Source organism: Labeo rohita, chromosome 3 (genome assembly GCF_022985175.1).
Source record: "Labeo rohita strain BAU-BD-2019 chromosome 3, IGBB_LRoh.1.0, whole genome shotgun sequence".
NCBI classification, from domain to species: domain Eukaryota; kingdom Metazoa; phylum Chordata; class Actinopteri; order Cypriniformes; family Cyprinidae; genus Labeo; species Labeo rohita.
This window is the reverse complement of record NC_066871.1, coordinates 37,878,807-37,893,446: the sequence shown is the minus strand read 5'-3', so window position 1 is coordinate 37,893,446 and position 14,640 is coordinate 37,878,807. Positions and strand designations below refer to the sequence as shown.

Below are 14,640 nucleotides of genomic sequence, written 5' to 3'. Positions count from 1 at the left end.
CAGCACGAATCTGGAAGCAAGCACTACTGGAGCTTTTTTTTTTTTTTTACAGAAATACATAACATTTAATCATGATTGCATTTTAATCACCTGGTGTTTTTAATGGATGCATCAGCACTATTGCTTAAAGGAGTAGTTCACTTCCAGAACAAAGATTTACAGATAATGTACTTACCCAGTTGTCATCCAAGATGTTCATGCCTTTTTTTTGAGGAAAACATTTCAGAAATTATTTCTATATAGTGGATTTCAATGGTGCCTGTGAGTTTGTACATCCAATATGCAGTTTAGCAATAAAGCTTTTGAAATTGAAATTAAATGCGGCTTCAAAGGGCTCTAAACAATCCCAGCCGAGGAACAAGGGTCTTATATAGCAGAAGGATCAGCCATTTTCTAAAAAAAAATAAAATGTATATGCTTTTTAACCTCAAATGCTAGGTTTGTCTAGCTCTGCCATGCGCATGTGTACTCTGTGTATTCCTGGTCAATACAGTATGTAGAAAAACTACCATCTCATTTTCTCCTTCAACTTTAAAATCGCCCTACAACGCCCTTTACAAAAAAAGGTAAAACAGTGAGTTTGAAGTTGGAGGAGAAAAAGAGATGTGAGTTTTCCGACCTACCCTAACTGCATTGACTCGGATTACACAGAGTACGCATGTGCATCACAGAGCTAGACAAGATGAGCATTTGAGGTAAAAAGTATATACATTTTTTCCTTCTTTTTAGAAAATGACCGATTCACGATTCGTTTCACTAGATCAGACCCTTATTCCTCGGCTGGGATCGTTTAGAGCCCTTTCAAGCTGCATTGAAACTGCATTTTGGACATTCAAACTCGCGGGCACCATTGAAGTCCACTATATGGAGATAATTCCATATTCCAATGTTTTCCTCAAAAAAACATAATTTCTTTACGACTGAAGAAAGAAAGGCATGAACATTTTAGATGACAATGGGGTGAGTACATTATCTGTAAATTTTTGTTCTGGAAGTGAACTACTCCCTTCGTGTCAGTTTGTCTTCATTTTGAATGGTTTATCTATTTTTAAAAATCATTTTAACAATCCGTTAGTGAAAATGCCTGTTGTACTTTTTATAATCTTTTAATAGATTTTTTCATTACAAACTATATTTTAAGCATAACAATTTGAGAGAAAACAGTAAGTTATTATTGAAAAATGTACATGAATTTAAGAATTTAGCTGTTTTTGCAATGTTGTCCCTTTCAGCATAAGTTAAGCTGACATGGACTCCCTAAGTTTGTGTAAAACCCGATGATCATGTTGTCTAGCATGATTTGAGGATGTTCCAAAAAGCACCTTGTGCTTCAGTGAAAGCAAGAGCATCTCACTGTTTTCAAAAGAACATCTGACCTGTCCAACAGAGTTCACATGATTAATGTCACTTATTTGATTAGTGATCCAGTCCTAAATTTTTCATAATTATAATATCCCTTGTTTTTTATTCAAAATTTACCTAGTGTGTTCTCAGTCTTTTGGACCCCACTGTATATTCTAAGTCTCCTGATAGACACTGGACAGCAAGGCATTGTGAAAAGATAGAATTAAAACTGTGATAGTTTAATTGGACTTGTCCATAAAATTGTCCTCATTTGTGCCATTACATGGACCAGCTCCATGATGTGGTTTATTTCCTCTGCATTATTAAACAACAATGTAAAAACATGGTCATGTTATTTATTGCTCATACTGACAACAGCAGACAGACACACACACACTCACAGCAGCTTTAACATGAGCGTTATGACTGCAAGACTGAGCACAGTTCTCTGTGTCACAATGCAACACATCAATATTAATGATGGGAAACAGACAACTATGAACTCGTCTGGCCTTACACAAATAGAGTGGAAAAAAAGGAAACCTGTCCCGTGTACATGGAACAGAAACTAGTCTGACAGAAAATCCATGAGAGACAAAGGAATTGAAAAGATTGACACCCACATTTACACTCAGACTGTGTCATTGTCAGACTGCATTGGCAGGTTCCCTTAATACCACACTTCAAAAAGTCTATGCATCCCTGCACACTGTGATAATGACACAAAATGTTATGCTGGTGTTGAAAGTAACATAAGCAAACAACAGAACACTGAATAAAAGAGGTAGGTTATAACAAGGCATGTCATGGATTATGAAGCTGCCTCAGTACATGCAGGGGCAGAGAGTTTGTTTAAATGCAGCTGTGGATATGCCTGTGGAGTCATTAAATCACATCATCATCCTGGGACAAACTAAAGACATCAGCTGCTCTCTATCCACATTCACCTGCACAGGAAGATCTACTACTCTTAAGGTCTATGGATGATGTGATTGGAAGACTATAACTTCTCATTTGTGTCTTATTGTTTTAGTGTGTCAATATTCAAGTAAATGAATTTGGTTGTTTAATTTTAGCTCAGGTTTAATTCAGTTTAATTGTTCATGTGTCAACATTTTTGTCATAGAAATGCCTGCTCACTCTGTATGTACAAATTTACGGTCACACTTTAGTTTGGTGATCAATTCTAAATAACTATTATCTATACCTTTTGGCTCAACAAACTCCTAATTTGCTGCTAATTAACAGTAGGTAAGGTAGTTGTTAAGGGTTTAGTTTAGAATCTAAAACATGATCATGCAGAATAAACCATTAATATCTGCTTTATAAATACTAATAAACAGCCAATATGCTAGCATGCTAGTTAACTGTGAGAATAGGTCCTTAAAATAAAGTGCTTCCATCTTGCTATGTACAGTCCATTCAACTCATGTCATGACTAAAAGAGAATTATAAGCATGATACTACACACAGAGATGATGTAAAATGGTTTTCTTATTAGTATATAGTTATCTTATTAATATCCTGCGGCTCCCGTCTTTGTTCATGTAGTTGTTCCAAACCCGAACATTCAGATTAGAAATACGTCGGCGTTACACATGTATACTGTATTACCGTATTACTGATTACAACCAGACTGAGGAAACAAGGGCGTGACTAACCCAAAATAATATTTTCTTTGTGAGAATCTCTCAAAAGATCACTCATCAAAACATTTGTACTTTAAACACTGACAAAACATACTGTATATTAAGCATGGAAACACGGGCGTAGTTTCACCCTTTTTCTATTAAACGACAATAATGGAAAAGATGGATTATATTATATATATTATATTATAATCAATCATAAACAATCAGTTTAAATGTGTTGCATAAATACTGTATTATGTATTTAAAAGACTGATGTACTGTCAGCACTGACAGCTTAGTAGTTAGTGTGCCGGCAATATAGCACAACATATAGTGTCATAACAAACATAACAAACAAGTATGTGATGCAACATGTATTATATTTCAACAGTCTGTACAACTGACTGATTCCTTGAATATTATGAATTGACACCCACAACACCCAACAACAAACAACTGCAGTGGCCAGAATGATGTGTCATTGCTCATTGCTCATTTTTTATTTGCTCGACTGAGCCTTATAAGAATTTTCTGTTTGTGAGTTCAGAAGTTGCCATCATGGCATGATGTGCGTTCATGTGATTTCAGTGACAATATCATATTTATTATCCTCTTTGCTGACAAAGACCAAAAGATTTCTAAATCTAATGCTTAGCTGGTTTATGCTGGTCCTTGACCAGCAACATGACCAGCAAAAACCAGCAAAGGACCAGCATAAACCAGCAAAGGACCAGCTTAAACCAGCATCAAAACCTACCTAACCAGCATTCCAGCGTCAAAACATACCTACCAGCATATGCTGTTTTTTTCACCAGGGTGGTTAGGGTTAGAGCTAAACTCTGCAGAGAAGTGGATCTCGTGGACCACATTTGAGGATCCCTGATGAAGGGTGTAATCATTTTAGCTTTCAGTAGGATGCTCGCAAGTGCCACCTTTGCAGCTGCAATGCACATTTCTGTTGAGCTTCCACAAAGGTGAGTTCCGCAGCAGACAGTCAAACAGTCAAGGTGGTGTTACGTAATGAAAGTGTGGACTCAGAGGAAGACTGCAAGGGTGTAGGGTGACAGCTGGAACAATGCCATACTCTTCTGAAAGTTCCTAGTGAGTCTGAACAGAAATTGCCTTGTTATAGGAAGATGAGCGGGTCTGTATTACTTTCAGAGAAAGCGCAACAGCTACCTTGGATCACGTGTGCCTTGACAATCAATCACATTAAAGCCTTGATGTCACTGAATTTCAGTCACAGTTGTAGAATGAATCAGCAATCACAAAAAGTCAATGACTTCTCTTATAAAATGGCTTTTTTTTTGTGGTAAACTCTAAAAACAGTTCAATCCAAATGTATTGATTAGTGTAAAACATGTTGAAGATTAGCATATAGGCTGTCAATTCATTAAATGATAAGCTGTTTACATTAAAAAGCTGTTTATTCAGCGTAGTGAAGCCTCTCCTCTATTGACATCCATTAAAAAAAAACAGCCTCTGGTCTTCTTTCCTACATACTGCCAAACCGGAAGTGTTAGCATTAGCCATTACACTTTTTTTGGCTAATGGTTGCAGGCTTGCCTTCTAGTGGCTTTGGTCTGAAGACCCTGATTAGCTCCTTCAGGTGTGTTAAATTAAGGTCAGAGCTAAACACCTCAGGATAGTGGCCCTTCAGGAACAGGTTTGGACAACCCTGCTTTAGATTGTCTTGGAGACCCTACTTTCCTATTTGGGGACACATCAAAAAGCATGGTAGCAAAATGTGACTGGTCTTTTTAAACTGTATCATTAATTTTTTTCAATTGTAACACACAAAAAAATACACAGATATAGTATAAACTACATAAAATGTATTCACTCTTCATTTTGTTGCATTAATGCTAAAAAGCTCTCTGTCTTTGTCAGATAAAGATATAGAATGTCAGCATCTTAGGCTGTGTCAATTCACCTGCAAGCCTCTGGATTGTGGGGATTTGACCCAAAGGAAACCCACACCAACAGTGAATACATTCAAACTCCACACAGACTTCTGACTCAGCGAGGACTTGAACAAGTATCTTCTTACTGTGAAGCAACAAAGTTACCCACCATGCCACCCCTCTTACATATTAATTTTTTCACTAAAATCACTTGAACATACATCACAGACTTGACAGCAGCAAAGATCCCACTAGTTTCCCATTAGTTATTATGACATTGTGGTATCACGTGTAGTATCATGTGTGTTCATTTCCTAAACAGGATTATTCCGATATGACTTGTTGGCAGCATTACACTGATTTTCCAAACGCAAATACAAACTTTGACCAAAGTGTATGCTACATGGTTTCATATCAGTATAAAATGCTAATAAACATCAACACTCCTGTGGAATGCAGGTGTGGAAACCTAACTGCCACCTCCTGTTCTAAGGCTGGTGTGGGATATTCCATTGGCTGTAATCTGCCTTTATGAGGTAATGGCACACAGCACTACGCCCTCGTGATCAGCAGATAAGACAGAGACAGACCAGAGCGTGTAAAAAACCCTTTGATCCTCCCAATACTCCAAAGATGAAAAATATTGATAAGGTTGAAAATAGCTTTGGTTTTGGCTGCATTCAGGATCTATTGTGGAGTCCTGTAGAGCATGGTCATGTTAAATATGTGACCTCTTGTTTGGATGGACTTGGTGACTGCGGTACAGGGCAAGATTGGAGCATAATAGAGGCCGCAGAGAGTTCCCTTGTTATTGTTTAACAGACATCCCACTGTCTTTGCGTTCAGTGCCTTACAGCAATAAATGAATGGGAAGAAACAGAAAACGGCTCCATGAATAGCTATGCTTTGGTGTCCCATTACTTTTTATAATGGGAACTATTAGATATGTTAAATAAACTATCCCTGCATCCCAATGTGCATAATATCAATGCTAAAGAGTATGTAAGATTAGAATAAGTGCTTCCCAAACGCAAAGTATGTTAAAAAGGAGTAAGTCCCTGGACAATCTACTATTTTGGGTACATTTTCAAAGTGTGGATCCTTGCACACTTTGTCAGTTTCTTTTGCCCACAACCCACTACGCTTTGAAGGAGAGTTCAGTTCAGAACTACAAACGCTAATAAAAGAACTAGATACTCATGAGGCTGACGATTAAGTAGAGATGTCCTGAAATTATTCATATTATCTAACATCATGAAAAACATTTATTTAATGTTATCCATGTTATGTTTTATCTGCAAATAATATTGAAAAGATACAAATAGATAACAGCAAAACAGATATGTTTAACCACTGTTTACTGAGCAGAGTTTTCTGCATGAAAGACCCAAGACTGGCAGATCAACAAACTGCTTTCTCCATAGGAAGAATTGTTTGAGTAGTATTTTTAATTTAAATAAGTAAAAAGTGAATATGATGATGTTAACTATGACAGAATAATTTGGCAGGCTTGTTTATGGTGACAGAATGCAAGTAACTGTGTGTCAAAGCACCACTTTAAGATGTGGAAGTATGTCTGCTCTTCCGCTACACACTCTGAAGTGTCTACATTTTCTTCTCAAAAAGAAAACACCCCTTTTAGGGTGCAGAATAGTAGGCAAATTCAGGCACAACATATTATGTAAACTATTGTCTAGATGTGTCCTTTCTAGACTCTCCACCTAGTGGTTAATCACCTTTGTCTTTTTTTTGAGCAGGTGTGTCTAATTTGACTGCTTTGGATGAAAGTCTTGAGACACCTTTGTGCTTGTGGATTGCACCATTGTTTGCCAAAACTCATTGGCTTGCGTCTTATTCTTTTCTTTTTGTTTCTACTATGAAGATTTGAATTGGACCTCTTCCAGGAACTGTTTTCATTGGTTAAATTTACACATCTTCTTTTCCTGACCATTTGGAAAACAAATTAAGGACAACATGCGTTTCAAAATTAATTCAAGACTATTTCATGTTTTTATTTTATTGAAAGTGTCAAACCTGGGCTGCTACTGAGGCAAAACAGTGGAAAACAGAGCAAATACCCCTCATCTAACCAAACGACCACAGTCCCTATTCGCAGAGAGACAATGCTTAATAAAAAGGCACTCAGGACTGGAGACAGGTTCTTGATGATCATTTGAGCAGGGTTTCCAACCACAACTCCTCCAAGGTTTTTCCAGCAAGAGTCTGAAGCTCCTGTTACTCAGAGCTTTGTCTAACATTTGCCCGTTCTGCTGCAACAGTGAAATCTGCACATCAAATAAATATCTGGTGGGGTTGTGTTACCTTTGGAAAAAGCAGATCAGATCATGGACAAGAAGAATTTGAGTGGGTAGATGTGTTAAAGATTGTAATCTCCAATGCAGATTTCTGGAGACCATTCTGAAAAGAATACAGCTTTAGCGTATGCTGCTTTAAAATATCGTCCGGGTAGCGGCTTTCAACACTTGCGATCTTTCTGTCAAACAAAGTTCTGCTGTTTTGCCGTGTAAGTACTGACTAGTATTACAGCTATTCTTATGTTACAAAGCACAGGACAGAAAGCAACACAACAGCCTGAGAGCCGTCTACATAGACAGCATTCATTTGGCATCATTGTTTGTTTAGTGACAGGCTAACATGAAACTAATTGTGAGTCAAGTGTGAGCCTCAAATGAGAAACACTACAACAGTTCAAATCGTTCACCAAGTAAATTTTAAATAAAGTTGTATTTAATAAAGTTCCAAATTATTAAACATACAGTTTTATGTGAAAGTTTGGGGACCCCATTGTAGAATCTGTGATCATACAAAATGCATGTTATTTTTTATTTAGTACTGTCCTGAGTAAGATATTTTACATAAAAGATGTTTACATATAGTCCACAAAAAGAAAAAAAATAGCTGAAATTATTAAAATAACCCCCTGCAAAAATTTGGGAACCCTTGGTTCTTAATACTGTGTGTGGTTACCTGGATGATCTACGACTGTTTTTTTGTTTTGTGATGGTTGTTCATGAGTCCCTTGTTTGTTCTGAACAGTTACAATGAGCACTGTTCTTCAGAAAAATCCTCCAGGTCCTGCATTTTTTTCAGTTTTCCAGCATCTTTTGCATATTTGAACCCTTTCCAGCAGTGACTGTATGATTTTGAGATCCATCTTTTCACACTGAGGACAAATGAGGGACTCAAGACAACTATTAAAAAGATTCAAACATCCACTGATGCTCCAGAAGGAAACGCAATGCTTTAAGAGCTGGGGGGTGAAAACTTTTGAATAGGATGAAGATGAAAGGGTTATTTTTTTTAATTCTATTGAAATATCATTTTTTCCATTTAGTACTGCCCTTTGGAAGCGACAGAGGGTACTTGCATGTTTCCCGGAAGACAAATTAAGTATAATTTACCTTGATTTTCCTTCTGAGCATCAGTGAAGGTTTGAACCTTTTTTAATAGTTGTGTTTGAGTCCCTCACTTGTCCTCAGTGTGAAAAGATGGATCTCAAAATCATACAGTCACTGCTGGAAAGGGTTCAGTTATGCAAAAGTTGCTAGAAAATCAAAGAATCTGCAGGACATGGAGGATTTTTCTGAAGAACAGTTTAACTGTTCAGGACAAACAAGGGACTCATGAACAACCATCACAAAACAAACAAACAAAAAAAACAGTTTTAGATCATCCAGGTTACCACACACAGTATTAAGAACCAAGGGTTTCCAAACTTTTGCAGGGGGTTATTTTAATTTCAGCTATTTTTTTTGTCTTGTGGACTATATATAAACACGTTTTATGTAAAATATCTTACTCAGGACAGTACTAAATAAAAAATAACATGCATTTTGTATGAGCTCTCTTATTTTGTTCAAATTGTTCACATTGTCACAGATTTCTGCAAGGGGTTTCCCAAACTTTCGCATAAAACTTTAGCTCAAATGTAAGGTCACTAGAAAGTTTCTGCTTTATCTTGACTAACATTTATAACTGCAATTTGTATTATTCATTTATATATTGTCAACTTTATTGGCCATCCATCTATCCAGACACATCACATCTTTTTAATGACACTGTGCTGTAATTAATAATATTTCAGGTTGCGCAGAGCCAGCTTGGGTCAAGCAGTTCAGAGAATGGATGGATAGATGAATGAAATGTCAACCCGAGGCCTGTACCACAAAGCTATTTAACAAGGTTACAGGACTGGTTTCAGTTTGAAAAAAAAAGTTTGTGATTAGTGCACATTAAATTGAACAACCAGTCCCAAAAATATACTTACTTTTAAAGTAAAACAAACGACTTCTAGAAAACTTGTAGACTTCAGTCAGACATTCAGTATTATCAGACGTAGCAAGAAAATTAACTGATAAAGAAAAGTAAAAAAAAAAAAATTATTCAAAATGGTAAACATATTTTAGGAAACATCAACAAAGAGGAAAGTGTGTGACTTATTAGATTCATATTCCTCTTCCTAACAACAAATTATTAGGATATTCATCTGACGTTTCATCTCATGCTTTTTGTAGCATCACTTTAAACTGTTCACTCAAACGTAGATTAACTCATCCATAATACTCTTAATCATTTACCATCATTTACCATAACATCTTTAGTTAATTTTACCCATTTGTCATGTTTCGTCTCATTTGCCCGGAACAGATGTAAAGGACACCAATATCTCAGAATCTTCTCATCACGGTTGCAGATGAAATTGGTGTTCAGTGTGTTCAGTTCAGTTAAGCTTCTAGTTGAGCTCTAGTGAGGGGTCTGTTTCTTAAACTATACGATCTTATGTTCTGCTCATATGGGCTGTCCACTTATCCCCCGTGCGCCAGTTACATCCAGTTTGCTTTCTTCTTTTTTAAGGCAGAAGTACATGACAGCAGTTAATCCCTCAAACGTCTGAAAAACTGATAAAGTTTTAGTGAAATGAGCATTTTTAAAACTAGAATTTGACTGTGCCAGACAGAATTTAAGACTAAATGTGAATAGCAGCACATTCATTTCAACTGTACTAACAGGGTCATTCTCTTTTTTTGATTTTCCAACTTACAGAATGTTGAAGTTTTGAATTCAGTTCAGTTAAGTTTCTCTCTCATGTTAGCTGATACTTAGTTTTTATTAACATCTCAACAACATCTGTTGCTTTTATATTTTATAATTCAGTTTATTTCACAAATTAAATAATATTAATAATAATAATAATATTTCAAATATTTAAATATAAATTACTACAGTCACACTTTACTTTAAGTTCAGTCCAGTCCAGTTCTCGCTATTAACAAACCATTAACTACATCTTTTGCCTCAGTAAACTCCTAATTTGCTGCTAATTAATAGTCAGTTAGGTAGAAATTAAGTTCAGTTATCGGGTAGGATTAAGGATGTAGAACATGGTCATGCAAAATAGGTGCTTTATAAGTACTAATAAACAGCCAACATATTATTAATAGGCATGCTAATAAGTAACTAGTTAATAGTGAGAATGGTTCCCTATACTAAAGTGTTACCATTACTATTTATGTATTTATTTTTTTCCCTTTAACATGGTGCAAATCATCATATGCATATTTGGAAAGCCTTTTCTTTTTGTATTTTTTCTGTTTCTGTTTTGTATTTCTAAAATAGTTTCTAATGTTGACCGTGAAAAAAAAAAATCAAAGGACAATGACAATTCTTCTAGACTAATTAATTATTAACAGTTGTTAGACCTTGTACTTAGGCTTAACCTTGGAAAAGAAACTGATTAAAAATATACAAATAAACAACTGTAAATGTCATAGAAGTGGTGTACCAGATGAAGAGGATAAGGTGTTTGTCAAACACTATACACTTTTGATGCCTTTTACATGGTGTTTCTTGACTATAAATATTTTTCATATCTCAAAAATCAAGGTGCAGGGTTGACCCCATATTTTGAGAATGACTCAAGAAGAAATGTTTCTTGCACATCAAATCAAGAGAAAAAAGGAAAGTCTTATTCAGCATGAAATCCATTTCTAAACCTTGTCTTTAATCAAATGGCCTAAGTTACTCTTCCTGTGATAAGACTCTCTTTTCTCTGCTGACATTTGTAAGACATTGATCTGCCTCCATTCATGGCCTACACTTTTTTCCAGTTCGATAAGCCAATTCACCCAGAAATGCGTCACAACTCAGAAGAAAATTTGGACACAAATTCTGTTTCATGCCAACTTGAACAATTATTTACAATATAACAAGATAATTTACAATTTCAGAAATTACTTTACAACATTAGTATAGCATGTACTATACATACTACTACAAGTGACTTACTGATTTTAAACTTATGATTTTGAACTTACAAATCATAGATTTATGTTTGTATTATTATAGAGATTTGACATTTTACAGTAAGAATGGATTAATGAATGTGTCTGCAAAAGTGTTATGAACTGAGTGTTTACTGCTGTCATTTTGCATTATTGGCACGCTATTTTCCTATTTAACACTGTAAACCTGATTTGATAAGCACCTTACAAACAGCCCTGCAAACCATATTTTCAAACCTTTTGCAAAAAAAAAAAAAAAAGCGCAAAACAATAATACGTTTAATTCGCAGCTCAAAATGAAAAAACAAAAAAACCTACTAAAAACCTACTAGTACTACTACTACTACTACAAAAAAAAAAAAAAAAAAAAAAAAAAAGGAAATCCATTTTGTCAACTTCTAGTATTGTTTTTCTTTTGTGGTCATTATTATATACTTTTGTGGTGACGAAGATCTAGGTTTGTTCAAAATAAACTCAAACATACCTATCTAGCAACTTAAACCCAATTTGTGGTACAGGCCTCAGGCTATCATGGGAATGCAAACTATTAAAAGTCAATCTAGTGCATTTACAGTCAACAAATGACAAGCACACACTGCTCCAGTGGTCTCAGGAAAGACTGACAGTGTGTGCTTGTCATGTGTTGACTATAATTCACTTGATTCAACTCAGTAGTTGAAGAATCATCTCACAGTAGTGGGAGATGGTAGAGTGAAAATGTCAACACTGTAGAGCTGTCAAAACAATCTTTGATAAACATTTGTTTGAGCATCCTGACCGGACCCACACGGCAGCACTGGCACAAGTGATACTGTGATTTAAGGCGAGACTACCTGTTTGACTTGACACATCAAACCAAGCTGTATTCATATTACCATAACTCTTCAACCGTTTGCACTATCAAAACAATTCGGTAACACTTTATTTTACAGTTTCTTAACTAGTTGCTTATTAGCATGCATATTACTAGAATATCAGCTTTTTATTTGTACTAATTAAGCACATATAAATGTCTTATTCTACATGACCTTATTCTACATCCCTAATCCTACCCAATACCTAAATTTAACAACTACCTTACTAACTATTAATAAGCAGCAAATTAGGAATTTATTGAGGCAAAGTTGAAGTAACTAGTGAATTAGTGTTTCCTATTCTAAAGTGTTACCAACAATTCAAATTGCTTCTGACCGTAGACAATATGCCCTTTCCGGCAAATTATAGCTTATTGCAGTAATTTCTTGCGCTCTGTTGGCAAATGACAGCAGATTTCCGGGAGAGCGGGAAGGAAGAATTTGAATGAAGCGCAGAGATTTGGATTGCATAAAATAATAAACGAAACAAACAAAAACATGGCAAAGGAGGAGTAAACAGCACAAAAGGTGATTGGGATGATTTTTGATGAGCCTTGGGAGCAGGCTGAGTGAGACTTTTTCACATGTGGTGTGTGCATCTCTATAATGTGTCCGTGTGTGTAAATGTATGTGCCTATGTATGTGCATGCATGCGTATATGTGTGCGTGCATGAACAAAAAAGCCTCTTGAATGAAAACCCAGTGTCACAAAAACACTTGTATATAATATAGTTGAATATTCAAGTATGACGCGTTGGATTATTTCGATCATAATTTCTCTCTTTTTTTTCTAAATAAAAATCAGCAAATTTATTTCTGTTTTTATATTTTTGTCTATTTAAATTCTGTTTACAAACTCACCATACAACATTAATAGTCAATAACTGTACTTTTTTTGAAAGCCATTTGTTTTCTGAAAAAAAAAAGAAAAAAAAAAGACACCTTGCACTTGAAAAGTGCACATTCTGTTAGAATTTTACAGTCAAATAAAGAAAATATGTGAAAAATACCTATTTTACCCTTAGGTCTTAAAGGGTTAAACTGAGGTGGTACAGCGATCTGTCACACATTAAAGAGACACAAAACAGTATTTATTGTTTGAATTTCTTATAAAAATAATTGTTTTTAATAACAAAAGAAACTTGCTCTGTCTTGTCTGTCAACGTGTTGTTAGTTTTCTCTTTGCTCAGCGATGTATTTTTCTGCGTAAGAACTCAATGTCTAGCGTGAGAGCGCCATGGCTTTTCGGGCATAGCAACAGCAAAAAGCAAAGTGGGTCTTTGCGAAGGGTCAGTTGTCTGTGCTAAACTTTTTATCATGTAGAGTCACTATAAGTAAGCTGTTGCTAACACTGTGTCTGCAGCCTGACATGTCAAGTTCTAACTCAATCAGATGTGTGAGTTGGCGCGGGACTAGCTGTTTGGCAGATGACAGATGGGCGTGAAATGATTGTTTAGTATATTTGTTGCTCATGCTTATTATTTTCGCAATTCCTTTTAGTTCCACTAGTAGCACAGAAATCACAGATTCACCTTTAACTGAAGACAACAGGTTAAATGACAAATGGCAAAGTCAGCGATTTTAGAAACAATGTCATATTTAATTAAAATGATAATAATACAAAACAACTGATGGTTTTCACAGATGAACATTACGATTAACAATGAATTCAACAACAACAACAACAACATCCAAAAATATAAATACAATGACTTGGTACATAAATATGGCTTTAAAAAAGTGGCACATCAGATGAAAGCAACATGAAAGCAGCAGTGAGTGAGGATGGGCGCATGTGTATCAGGACGGGCTCATTTACAAGTCTGCATGAGGACAAATCCACTACCTATACAGTGAAAGAGACACACAGGGGTAGTGATTATGATGTGTTGAATGAAACATGGTTTTTAACTAGTTCATTAAACATTTTTAAACATGTTCAAGCCTCAAGCGTGTTTTTAGAGATCACACCATGGCATCGCCACAAAGTATGTTGTGGGAAACTAATTTTTTAATGAGCCAGTTAAATAATCATGGCTGAAGTTAACCTGAATTAAGTGTTAAACTGTAACTGGTGACTGAACATTAGATTTTTTTCACATTTAGTTTACTACTGAGAACTGGTCAATAGTTCCGCAGAAAATAGTTGGTTTATGAGATGAGGTGGGGTTTGTGCTTCCAAACTGTATTTCCCATAATTTTCTATAGCAGCAAGAGAATGGTAAATTACCTATGCTGTGTCTCATAATTGGGTCCTTCTATGGAAATGTCCACTTTTCTGTCCCCAGCCTTTACAGAAATTTTACACTTGAAAACACTTTAGGGTTGCAATTTCTTTATGTTTTAAAATGAAACGTTATTTGAGCAATTATACCTTCTTGAGCTATCAATGTGGCAATATTTGTTTTTTAATTAATTATTTTGAATTCCAAACACCACAAAATTTCAAAATACAACTGAAAATACAATAACCTATTCATAACTATCAAATATACGACATATATGGCATAAAAAAACTAAATGCTAAATAAATATTACAAAATAAATACTAAAAGTAGTGGTCCCCTGGAATTGTGTGATTGGTCTTACCGTTTAACAAAAAAAT

General features: G+C 35.4%; 1 protein-coding gene across 3 annotated transcripts in view; it reads right to left on the bottom strand.

Moving 5' to 3' along the window:
• cep112 (centrosomal protein 112) overlaps nucleotides 1–14,640 on the bottom strand; it is a 186,593-nt gene that overhangs the window by 6,842 nt on the left and 165,111 nt on the right. Inside the window, exon 27 of one of the 3 annotated variants that reach the window (XM_051106592.1) lies at nucleotides 13,639–13,881. The exons of the other annotated variants lie outside the window; for them this stretch is intronic. Coding sequence (XP_050962549.1) covers nucleotides 13,878–13,881 — 4 coding nt within the window. The 3' untranslated portion in view covers nucleotides 13,639–13,877. Of the gene's footprint in view, nucleotides 1–13,638; nucleotides 13,882–14,640 lie in introns of those variants that run through there. 3 annotated transcript variants of the gene reach the window in all.